The sequence below is a fragment of the Salvelinus sp. IW2-2015 genome, linkage group LG16 (assembly GCF_002910315.2).
Source record: "Salvelinus sp. IW2-2015 linkage group LG16, ASM291031v2, whole genome shotgun sequence".
NCBI lineage: Eukaryota > Metazoa > Chordata > Actinopteri > Salmoniformes > Salmonidae > Salvelinus > Salvelinus sp. IW2-2015.
The window spans coordinates 17677611-17689979 of record NC_036856.1 but is presented as its reverse complement, the minus strand read 5'-3'; the positions used below and the strand labels follow the sequence as shown (position 1 = coordinate 17689979).

Below are 12369 nucleotides of genomic sequence, written 5' to 3'. Positions count from 1 at the left end.
ACCTAATAAACTGTCCGGTGACTGTATATGTTTCATTCACAGTAGTCTGTAGTTTAGGCCAGTCAAACATCTCCTTAACTGTTTCACCTAATCAAGGGCTTGATAATCAGTTGAAAAGTTGAATCAGGTGTGACAGCTTTTGAATAGTTCATATACATGGAATCACTGGGGGTCCCTGAGGTGAGGTTTGAAAAACCCTGGTTAAGGCTATACTGGCCTACAATGAATCATTTAAATATAGCATAGTCAGAGTAAAATTAAAACATAATGTCCATTGTCCAATGCTTTGTATTTTATTGCAAAACAAATTCAACTCAAGGTACTCAACTCAAAGCAGCAGGGCAAACACACAGGAATAAGTCAGTGTGTCACAGATCCAAGAGTGCAACTCAAGCAGCTGTCGTGACTTGCCACAGTTATGTTGGGACACAAGAACTAATGTAAATGTCAAGTTGCTGTTTTAAGCCATGAAATATCTTCAGAAACCGAGACGTTGGCTATAATTACATCTGTTTGAGAGAATTTGATAGCTTCGAGGGGCCACAGAGCATAAAAGGGACATAGCATTGACATTGGAACAATGGACACCAGTAGTTCTTTTGATCAAGAATAGATGGGTTGGCCAAGTTAATTTTCAAACATGCTGCTGTCCTAAAATCAAGCCTCCTTATTTATACAATTGCTCACCAAGCACTTATAGCTTTATCGCTGGCAACACATTGGGGGAATTTCTGCTGTTTACATTCATCAGTTAACACTGAACAAAATCTGTTTGTTCTCTGACTCCCTCTAACTCTATTGGAGGTATGTATCTGTGTCTTTTAAACACTAATTAGATGGTGTGTAGGAGGTGGTTTATGGTCAATCTGACACATTAATGAGAAAGAGCTCAGATTTAATGGGATTTATCCACTGATTAAATATTCCTCCTGAAGGAAGCATGATAGCTGTAGTTGACAAGTTGGCCTACAGTTGACAAGTAAATGACCATGTGATATGTTCCTTCTTGGTAGGCGGTGGTTCATTTTCCAAGACACAACTGATGAAGCAACTAGTGGTGTAGAATGGCGTGTAGACTATCTTGATATACAGTATGATAACATTTAAATGGGGCAACAAAAATTTAATCTAAAAAATGTATTTGTCATATGGATTTTTGAAAACAAAGAAGGGTGTCAGTCCTGAATAAGCCTCTGATGATGGTGTGCTTTCTGTACAACACTGTTCCAAATCTATAGCCCGAGGGGACCACTCACAGTGTACCACCGCTCCCGCCCCCCACCAATTGCCAGCACAGACTCCAATTAGTGGTTCAACTAACAAGCAGTGATGACGCCCGCCCTCCAAATTACCCAAGACCGCATCTCTAAACAGTGCTTTGGGGAATCAGTTAGATGGCTGTAGGCTGAGCAACAAGCCCATCTCACAGAGAATAATGAAAGGACCTTTTCTCTCTTTGCTTCTCTTGATTATATTTCATAACCTAGGACTCAACTGACTGTACTCACCAAATGGTTACAATGTGTAACTCACAACATTAAATTCAACCTTAACAACCACATAAATCCAACCTGCAACGTGGTCAATTGCGATTGCTACCCAGGGAGCCCACCTGTGGAAAATAGTATGCAACTGTACTGATGATTGTCTCATCTCTCTCAGTGAAGATGTGAGTGAGATGTAAATGTTTATTCCTCTGAGAACTCATCTTCATCAGAAACTAGGCATTGTGGTCATTTTTTCCACCATGCATCAGGCAAATGTGTCCAAAAGCTCTCAAAATCTTAAAGGAAACAAGACATTAACATTTTAAATATGAAAAGAATCATAAAAATACAGTTTACATCTCTGCGTGACTGACAATTTCAAAATCTGTACATTGAAAATCTGAAGGAAATAATGGAGACAGTCACTACACCTGTTAAGTATTATTTCAGAACATCTATGGAAGAAAAAGGGAGAAAAAAGTGATTCCCTTTTAAGTGTAAAACATTGACATGTAAGTAGGCCTACAGTACGCAGTATTATTATAAAGTAGAATATTGTACCCATTTATTGGTACCCATCATTGTAAATAAGGATTTGTTCTTCACTGACTTGCCTAGTTAAATAAACATTGTAAAAATTATTTCCCTCCATAAATTCCCCATAAATGCATTACATCTAAATTGGTTAAAAGGTATAGATAGATATGGTGGTGTTAGTCTTGCTGTAAAGTTTCTGTTTTATTTCCAATGGGTATACTGAAAATCTCCTGGTCTTTGTCCTGTGAACAGGTGCAATGTTTTCCCCACAGATTAATCAGTGTAATGAATCTCTATTCTTSAGTTGACTCCTGTGTAGCCTCATTCTCTGTTGTCTTCTGCCTCCATCTGGACAGAAGTACTGGGTAAACCTATGAGGAGAACAATGATAGGAAATACATAGCTAATGCATTATAGGAGATTTTCAACCAGTGTGCCCATGTTTGAGTGCTGTTGTGTGCAAGGGCCATATCAATCTGAGGTGTAGTTCAACATTTTTCCACTAGATGGAGGCGTGGCTTTATTTTATGGCAGTAAAAAAAAGTTTGGATTAGACATTATTTGTAATTAGCAAATACAAAATCCAAGTCAAAATATTTCTGGAATTAGTAGCGCAAGCTTGCAAATATAAAAAGCTAAGCATATTATCTAAATACCTTCAAGCTGCATGCGGACTAATTTTAACCCTTCCCCTGTCAAATTATTTGATCACCAAAAAAAAACAAAAAAACTCTAGAGCAGATCTCCCACCATTTAACTGATTTTACTGTGAGACTGGAATACAGAGCAGTAAATTACAACACCACCTCCACACCCTCCGCCAAGATGATACTCTCACAACCCAATAACCAGATATTGCACACACTCAGAGATAACATCTGCGTTCCCCTGCTCAGATGTTGCACGCATCAACCAATGGTTGCGTGCCACATCATCAACTATGCTGCCGTCACCAGATTGCTATAAAATGTGGTTCTTTGATACGTGAAATACCTATCCAAGCGTAAGATCTGGCACGCTTCAACAATGTCTGAGCAGCGGAACATGACCAACAACTGATTTGGACACTTACGTTGGCGGATCCTAATAGGCCAGATGAGGAGGGTGCATAGGGAAAATGCTGCTGCTAAGGCCACACCCCCGGTCACAATCACCATGACATCTCGATAGAACCACACACTTTCTGGACAGCTGTCTTGTGAACTGTATACAACCAAGAGCGACAGTTACTCGTAAAGTTGTACCCTGGTTTCCCTTGGGGTCTGCAAACCACGCTAAAGAAGGGATATTTTGAAGAACAGATCCCAGTCTGGTCCATACTCACTTGCAGGGATGCAGTCTCTGGATTATGATGACACCAATGCCATTGGCCACCTTATCTGTGAAGCTCATCGCCCCGTACACAAAGGCCCCACTTTGCTGCCGAACAAGGTCACAGTTAATTCCTTTGACATGGTGAGAAACGTCATGACAACAGTGGAGAAAAATCATCTAGCTATCATCTAGCTACAATATGAATTATATCATAAATAGGACTGGTGGAGTTGTCACACATGCAGCTAACACAGACATATGGAAATGTCTGTTCTACCCAAAATTACAACCAATTAATTGCAGCATTACCACAAAAATGGAAGAGGCAAGTAGAAGGGGAAAAAAGTAAGGAACTTGTATGTCGGCCCTGTATTAAAGAACATAAATGGTTAAAGAAAAGTGTGATAAATAAAAACATATACCAATTTCATTTAAGGACCAACAAACTGACAGCTGTGCCATATAAATTGCAAAATAGTTGGGAAGAGATTTTCGATGTACCCATTCCATGGCACATGGTTTATGAATTGATACGGAAAACAACGCCGGATTCAAAACTTCGAATTTTTCAATTTAAATTACTGTACAAAATTCTTGCAACTAATATATGGGGTATACAATCTTCCCAGCTCTGCAGATTCTGTTGTGAGGAGGCAGAGTCATTAGATTATTTATTTTGGTATTGTCCATATGTAGCTCGTTTTTGGTCACAGGTCCAGGAATGGCTGAAGAATTGCAACATTTGCCTARAACTAACGCTACAGATAGCAATACTGGGGGATTTGAAAAGCCATAGTCAATCAATCAATAATATAATAATTATTTKAGCAAAAATGTTTATTTTTAATTTACAATCTGTAGAAGCTATGAGAATAGGAAGGTTCAAATCTTTTGTGAAGCATCACAGCACAGTTGAAAAATATATGGCAAATAAAAATCCGAAATGGATGATGTTGGAAGATAGATGGGAGGGGTTGAGTGGAACTGAAGGGTGGGACTAATAACAGGATAAACAATGTAGGGCATGCGGGATCTGTGAAATGTGTATAGGTGCGGAGCTTTTGGGAAATAGCACAGTTACAAGTGGAAATAAAATTGGATGGACAACAGAAATAGAGGAAGGACTAAGAACAAACAAGAGAGAACTATTGTAAAGTAGACTGTGTCTGTAAAATAGGTATAAGATGTATAAATTGAAGGTAAAAGCAGAAGTGTTTATTAGTTTACTCCAATTGGGGGAGCGGTGGAAGGGTTGCGGGGAATAATAATAAAGGTATATTCTTTAAAAAAGTATGTATGTCTATATAGGTATGTGTATGTATATATGTGTATATGTATGCATGCGTGTATGGATATATATATTTACCCCAAAAAATATGGGGGATTGGAAATGATGCAGACAATTACATTGGAAGCAACATTCTTTCCGCAATATTAAGCTGATCCACCCCTAAAAAAAAAAAATAATAATAAAATTATATACAAAATTAAAAAAAAATAAAAAATAAACAGTGGAGAAAAATCATCTAGCTACAACATACAGGGGGTTCCTACCGTCTGTTCTCCAATCAGTTTGGCCGTCATGGAGAGCGACATGACCAGGATGGTGGCAGAGCCTGCACCCAGCAGTACAGCAGCTCCATAGATCAGCCTCCCTATGTTCATGCCCACCAACACCCAGGAGGAAAACCCCAGGATCAGCACAAGGCCTAGCAAATAAGTCATCTAAGGAGAGGGGGAATTACAAAATAAAAAAATGGGTATACAAGAACATTAATACTATGGCTTTTTATATGATTTTTCTGACAGTTTTAAAACATCACAGACAGAAAAACTCACACTAATGCCTACAAGCTTGCTGATTGGCTTCATGACCAGAGAGCACACAAACCCACTGACATACATCACTAAAGGAACGGTGGCAATGAAGTTCTGGAAAAGGAGAAGGAAATGAGCCCAACATTACTACACAGTCAGCAAGTTTCACAAGCACAAAAGATTCTGAAGAATGGTTATAAATGGCACCATTATAATGTATTATATGCATGTAGCCTTACCTTTGGTAGCAATAAGGAGTTGATGAGATACATGGAAACGTAGGTCTGGGACAAGTTGACTATCAACCTGGTGCACATGTACAGAAAAGCAACCTGGACCAAAATAAGCAGGTTTACAGTTTACAMTTCCACAAAACCTAAAGGTCATTTATATTGTATACACTCAGATTAGAGAAAGACCTGGTAAAATGAAGGCTCCTTCAGCCAATGATTCCATTGGAGGAGAGATTGGGGTATAGTGTTAAGGGAAGTTGGGGAGATCAGGGGTTGACTCTCATCATTCTGCGAGCCTGGCTCTTCCCTGTGAGGAACCCTCTCTCGGGTGCCCAGGTGGAAGACGAAAGAAAACACTGCCCCGATCCCCAGCACAATGAGGGACAGATCCTGATGGCAGGAGACAGGAGAGAGAGAGAGACAAAGACAGACACAAAAGAGAGAGAGAGAGAGACAGACAGAAAGACAGAGGSAAACAATATACAGAATCGTCACCTTTATTCACCAAGTACATTTACCCATACCCAGAATTTGCCTTAGAGAAGGCGTTGCCAGCAAGGCAATATACAAAAGAGAATATTGACACAGACATCATACATAATATGCAATATCGGAACAGGAAACATAAAACTCTGGAGTAAAGGCTGATTACAGAGGGAATATACAATATACAGAGGGGACATAGAGATACAGTGGGGAGAACAAGTATTTGATACACTGCCGATTTTGCAGGTTTTCCTACTTACAAAGCATGTAGAGGTCTGTAATTTTTATCATAGGTACACTTCAACTATGAGAGACGGAATCTAAAACAAAAATCCAGAAAATCACATTGTATGATTTTTAAGTAATTAATTTGCATTTTATTGCATGACATAAGTATTTGATACATCAGAAAAGCAGAACTTAATATTTGGTACAGAAACCTTTGTTTGCAATTACAGAGATCATACGTTTCCTGTAGTTCTTGACTAGGTTTGCACACACTGCAGCAGGGATTTTGGCCCACTCCTCCCTACAGATCTTCTCCAGATCCTTCAGGTTTCGGGGCTGTCGCTGGGCAATACGGAGTTTCAGCTCCCTCCAAAGATTTTCTATTGGGTTCAGGTCTGGAGACTGGCTAGGCCACTCCAGGACCTTGAGATGCTTCTTACGGAGCCACTCCTTAGTTGCCATGGCTGTGTGCTTCGTGTCGTTGTCATGCTGGAAGACCCAGCCACGACCCATCTTCAATGCTCTTACTGAGGGAAGGAGGTTGTTGGCCAAGATCTCGCGATACATGGCCCCATCCATCCTCCCCTCAATACGGTGCAGTCGTCCTGTCCCCTTTGCAGAAAAGCATCCCCAAAGAATGATGTTTCCACCTCCATGCTTCACGGTTGGGATGGTGTTCTTGGGGTTGTACTCATACTTCTTCTTCCTCCAAACACGGCGAGTGGAGTTAGACCAAAAAGCTCTATTTTTGTCTCATCAGACCACATGACCTTCTCCCATTCCTCCTCTGGATCATCCAGATGGTCATTGGCAAACTTCAGACAGGCCTGGACATGCACTGGCTTAAGCAGGGGGACCTTGCGTGCGCTGCAGGATTTTAATCCATGACGGCGTAGTGTGTTACTAATGGTTTTCTTTGAGACTGTGGTCCCAGCTCTCTTCAGGTCATTGACCAGGTCCTGCCGTGTAGTTCTGGGCTGATCCCTCACCTTCCTCATGATCATTGATGCCCCACGAGGTGAAATCTTGCATGGAGCCCCAGACCGAGGGTGATTGACCGTCATCTTGAACTTCTTCCATTTTCTAATAATTGCGCCAACAGTTGTTTCCTTCTCACCAAGCTGCTTGCCTATTGTCCTGTAGCCCATCCCAGCCTTGTGCAGGTCTACAATTTTATCCCTGATGTCCTTACACAGCTCTCTGGTCTTGGCCATTGTGGAGAGGTTGGAATCTGTTTGATTGAGTGTGTGGACAGGTGTCTTTTATACAGGTAACGAGTTCAAACAGGTGCAGTTAATACAGGTAATGAGTGGAGAACAGGAGGGCTTCTTAAAGAAAAACTAACAGGTCTGTGAGAGCCGGAATTCTTACTGGTTGGTAGGTGATCAAATACTTATGTCATGCAATAAAATGCAAATTAATTATTTAAAAATCATACAATGTGAGTTTCTGGATTTTTGTTTTAGATTCCGTCTCTCACAGTTGAAGTGTACCTATGATAAAAATTACAGACCTCTACATGCTTTGTAAGTAGGAAAACCTGCAAAATCGGCAGTGTATCAAATACTTGTTCTCCCCACTGTATATAGTAGAGGGATGCTGCCGTGGCGAATATATACAGTGCATATACAACGTTGTCGACATAGCGCAAATGCAGTACAGTGCAGATTTGCGTTAGAGGTCATTGATGACTAGGTGCAGTAATCGGCTCAATGCAAAATCAACTAATCCCTATGAACCCGATGGCCGGTTTATGAAGGATGAATGTTGGATGAAACTGTTCAGGTGGCAGGCGGTTTTGGTCATGATTGATAGAAAGTAGATGGGATGGGCGCAGGGTGGTGGGGGTATAGTCTTGATGGCTGAGGGTGTTGTCAACTGAGGGGCAAGATGGCTGAGGGTGTTGTCAACTGAGGAGACTATTGATGGCTGAGGGCACTTTTTGTTTCAAAACGACAGTAGAACTCATTTGTAGTTTGTGATCTGTCGGAGACCCTTCCAGACAGACGAGCAGTCGTTGAAAGCACTCCTTGAAACAACTTTTGGCCACTTTAATCCCCTTGTTGAGCAGCTGCTTCGCAGTTCTATAATCATCTTTGTTGTTACACCTATGTGCCACCTCTTTAGCTAAGTGCAGCGCTCGGAGTTCAGCATGAATCAGGGTTTGTAGTTTCTGAATTTGACAAAATCCAGTTTTCCTCACAAACACTGATGTAAGACGTGACCCTGTCAGTGTAATCGTGAATGTTGGCGTTGTCATCTTTGAAAATGTCCCAATCGGTAGAGTCCAGGATAAAGTAATATCCAGGATTACAATCGAGAACAGCCTACCCACTGGGCACAGATGTCAATTCAACGTATATTCCACGTTGGTTCAATGTAATTTCATTGAAATGACGTGGAAACAATGTTGATTCAACCAGTGTGTGCCCAGTGGGTAGTCTGGGTACCAGTCTTTTTAACTAACATTCTTCTCCTTGCCACTCCTGTCTTTGGCAAATGACAGGAGTGACAGAGTGGAATGTTAGTTAAAAAGACAGGTACTCAGACTACATTCAGCCATCATGACTGTAACAATCTGAACACCCATGTGTGCTTGAGGACTAAGTGATCTTCCCATTTCAACTGTATTGCACCAGAGTACCGTTTGTAAAACAGTGAGGTCAGGAACGGCAGCGCTTACCCTGAATATGGGGATGTCAACAATGCCCAAGCTGTCAGTGACAGAGGGATCTCCAGTCTGCTGGGCCTGGAAGTGAAAGAGTAACAAGGCCACAGCATACACTGTAATATTGGCCACCACCGTGAACGCATACCTACACAGTGAGAGAGACGGTACAAGGTTGTAAAACTACATCGGAAGATATCACWAATAATTAGACTATGTAATACTGGTGGTAAGGTGGCCCCTTAAATGGGGAGAACGASCTCGTGGTAATGACGAGCGGAATGGTATCAAACACATAATTTGCAGGAGTTTGATGGCATTCCATTTGCACCATTCTGGACATTATTATGAACCATTCTCCTCTCAGCAGCCTCCTGTGGTACAGTACCTTATTTTTTCACTTTCAACTGATTTCCTCATAGATGTTTTTATTTAGGGTGATAAGAGTCACCTCACTAGCTTGCTGTTGACCTCCTGCTAAAGTAGCCTATTCGGCTCACCTGTAGGCAGTGAGCTCCACCTTGGCATGCTCACTGGACACCAGCTCTGGGATGAGTGACAGGTGGGAGATCTGGGTGGCGGCCCAGCCAAACTGGAAGATGATGATGAAGGGGGTGAAATAGGTGAGCCACACCCACTGTGGAGTGTTGTCACCACATCCCAGACACGGGTTAAATATGAAGGGAAAGGAGATAAGTACGCTGATAGTGCCTGTAAGGGTGGAGGGATGAGGTCAGGGTAAACAAACTATCCAGCCTATGAGAGTTAGTCATGCATGGAACTAACAATAAAGAGAAATGTTGACAGGACAAAAAAAATCATTTTTCATGAGCCCGTTGTAATGATGTTTAATCAGCTGGTCTAGTTATACGATTATTAGTTAATTGATGGTTTTTATAATACAGTATAATCCTGTACAATATTATGACTATATTTTACATTTTTATCCAGAGCAATTAGGGATAAGTGCCTTGCTCAAGAGCACATACAGATTTTATTTAGTCGGCTCAGGGATTCGAACCAGCGACCTTTCGGTTACTAACCCAACGCCCTTAACCACTAGGCTACCCGCTGTCCTACATGTAAACTTACTGGGATTATTTCATAATTACATGAATAATGGTCCAATGCATGGGACATTCCAAAACCTAAAGCTGGGCACCCTTACTAGGTACACCTCTGTCCTTCACCCCCCAGAGGAGCATTCACCCTGTAATCACAGAAAGTTGCTGGTTCAAGTCCTGCCTGTTCCCCCTCAAATACTACATTGCTGGCAGTGGCGAGATGATCCCAACAGTAGCTATATTTTCATGAACTTGCCCAGTGATTTTTTTGTCTACAGTTAGCATAGAAAATAGATTCAACAATACCCTGCATCATTTACAATGTAGTCATTTAGCAGACGCTATTATCAAGAGCAACTTACAATAGTGTGCACATACATTTTCGTACTGGTCCCCCACAGGAATGAAACCCACAACCCTGTCGTTGCAAGCGCCATGCTCTACCAACTGAGTTACATGGGACTCAAGACTGTTGGAAAAACATTCCTCATGAAGCTGGTTTAGAGAATGTCAAGAGTGTGCAAAGATGTCAAAGGAAAAAGGTGGCTACTTTGGAGAATCTCAAATAGATAATATCTTTTGATTTGTTTAACACTTTTTTGATTACTACATGATTCCATATGTTATTTCATAGTTTTGATGTCTTCACTATTATTCTACAATGTAGAAAATAGTCAAAATAAAKWAAACCCTGCAATGAGTAAGTGTCCAAACATTTGATTGGTACTGTATGTGCCAACATAACGCCAGGGTCCGCGCCTTGGTGAAACTTGCACTCCTGTAGATCTGAAATAATTGGATGGTGGAACTTGCCAGCCAACCAGAAAAGCAAGGGCAAGCAATTCAGGCATTCTTGAAATACAGGAAAATCCTTGTCCTGCAAAGAAACATAATTTTGATAGTTGAAAAATATATTTTGCAAGCAGTAGGCATTTAGAATGAAMTGTGGATTGGAATTTATAGTTACGTGATTACATCACGTACCCCCGTGTACCTTCAAAAGTATTCGGCAATTACTTATTCGAAAAACATCCGTTTCCATCATCATTTGTCGCAATAAAGAAAGTTCGACAAAATAAAAATACACCCGTCTAACAGATACAAATATTGTCGATCTTTAGAAAACGTATCCTCTGCAGTTTCCTTTAGGCCTACACATCTCGCGAAGATTTTTTTTTGTTAATGCGACATTTCATTAGTCTAATAAACCTGGGACAATTGAAACCTTCCAACGGTCTCAAGCTTGTTGGAACTGTTCTCTTATTCTCATGTGTGCAATAGATTTTCGACAGATGGAGAGTGTAACCTAGCCTACCTGCATGTAAGTATAGAATTATGGCCTCTGCCAAATGGTCTGGATCTTTATGGCACAGGTGCACTCACCCAATGGTTTTACTGGGTAACCCCTCAATTGCTACATAACTTTAGTTAAACCAGGCTAATCAATTATCATTATTGAAGTCATACTTACCGACTAAATGCCAAGTTTTTCTTTTGCCATATGCTCCACATCCAGCTGTTCGATCCGACTCGATACCGACAAGGGGCGTGGAGACACCGTCCGCTATTTGACCTATAAACAGCAATACACCTGCATATGTGCTCTTGAACCCAAGCACGGAATGGTAGTAGACCAATAGGTAGGTAAACCATAATGACGCGCAAAGGTCGTTCAAAAAGTGACCAGCTGCGTAACACAACCGCCTGAAGAGGGGTAAAGACCGCTCATTAGAGAGCAACTGGTCAGACATAACTGTTACCAACTATTTCACTTCAATATCAGTGATAAAAAAAATAAGTTCCTTTCATATCCCCAAAAACGAGCTAAGGATACACTTCTTAATTGCGCAAGGCAACTCCAAAAACGCTCAACAATATTGCTAGAAAACTGAAACCAGCCAAATTAGGATTACATCAAACTGTTTCCCTGCTTGATCAGCTGAAACGATTTAACATAGGATTAGGTCAAACTAGGTCCTAAAACAAAAGACACTTTACGCAGGCTGAGTCTCAACCTACACCCACAGGCCAGAGACTCCTATCCACTCCTATCCACTCTAAACATAATCCAAAATTATGTTTAGAGTGCTMATGTCTTCAATGCCGCCTGTTAAAACGAAACCCATGAATTTGACATGGTTCTCCAATTTGCATTTCCAGTCCTGTAGAAACCAATATCATCCAAGTGCAGACTACTCAATGTAATCTAGCCTTGAACAGGCTGAGCCTCCTACATACAGTGTTTCACTTCCCTCTCACTTCACTGAAATAGCTCAAATAACATGCAGAAAACAGACTGTCATACAGGTTGATCAACAGCATCATGTGATTACAATCTGTGATATTTTCATATTGCAAAAGTCCTATGCATTTGTGGGTTATTTGAGTAAAACCTAGTGACAAGTGGTGCACCAGAGCTCAAACCACATAATCCCAATGGAGATTGGCCCGTTAAGAATCAGAATGATCATGACATGAATGCTTCTTGTATTGGTGAAACTCATATTCATTCTGTTGTATTGAATATTGTGTCA

General features: G+C 41.0%; 1 protein-coding gene across 2 annotated transcripts; it reads right to left on the bottom strand.

Moving 5' to 3' along the window:
• Window positions 1-2139: 2139 nt before the first annotated feature.
• Window positions 2140-11937, bottom strand: LOC111976169 (major facilitator superfamily domain-containing protein 12). Of its 2 annotated transcripts, XM_024004935.2 has the most exons (10): window positions 11307-11937; window positions 9272-9482; window positions 8787-8919; window positions 5576-5779; window positions 5396-5488; window positions 5178-5270; window positions 4893-5063; window positions 3349-3443; window positions 3097-3227; window positions 2140-2395 (listed from the first exon to the last, which is right to left on the bottom strand). In XM_024004935.2, exons 1-10 carry the CDS (start codon window positions 11584-11586, stop codon window positions 2346-2348), a joined length of 1461 nt encoding a protein of 486 aa, XP_023860703.1. In that variant the 5' UTR covers window positions 11587-11937; the 3' UTR covers window positions 2140-2345. The 2 variants fall into 2 exon arrangements, with proteins under 2 accessions (XP_023860703.1, XP_070303660.1); XM_070447559.1 differs by lacking the exons at window positions 2140-2395; window positions 3097-3227; window positions 3349-3443 and adding an exon at window positions 4571-4788.
• Between the last annotated feature and the right edge of the window lie 432 nt (window positions 11938-12369).

Excerpts from the sequence above, each read along its gene's own strand:
- LOC111976169 (XM_024004935.2), bottom strand. The coding sequence starts at position 11,586 with ATGTCTGACCAGTTGCTCTCTAATGAGCGGTCTTTACCCCTCTTCAGG. Across the intron at positions 9,483-11,306 it reads AAAAACTTGGCATTTAGTCG|GCACTATCAGCGTACTTATC; the intron begins GTAAGTATGACT and ends CCACCCTTACAG. Across the intron at positions 3,228-3,348 it reads CAGAGACTGCATCCCTGCAA|TTCACAAGACAGCTGTCCAG; the intron begins GTGAGTATGGAC and ends GGTTGTATACAG.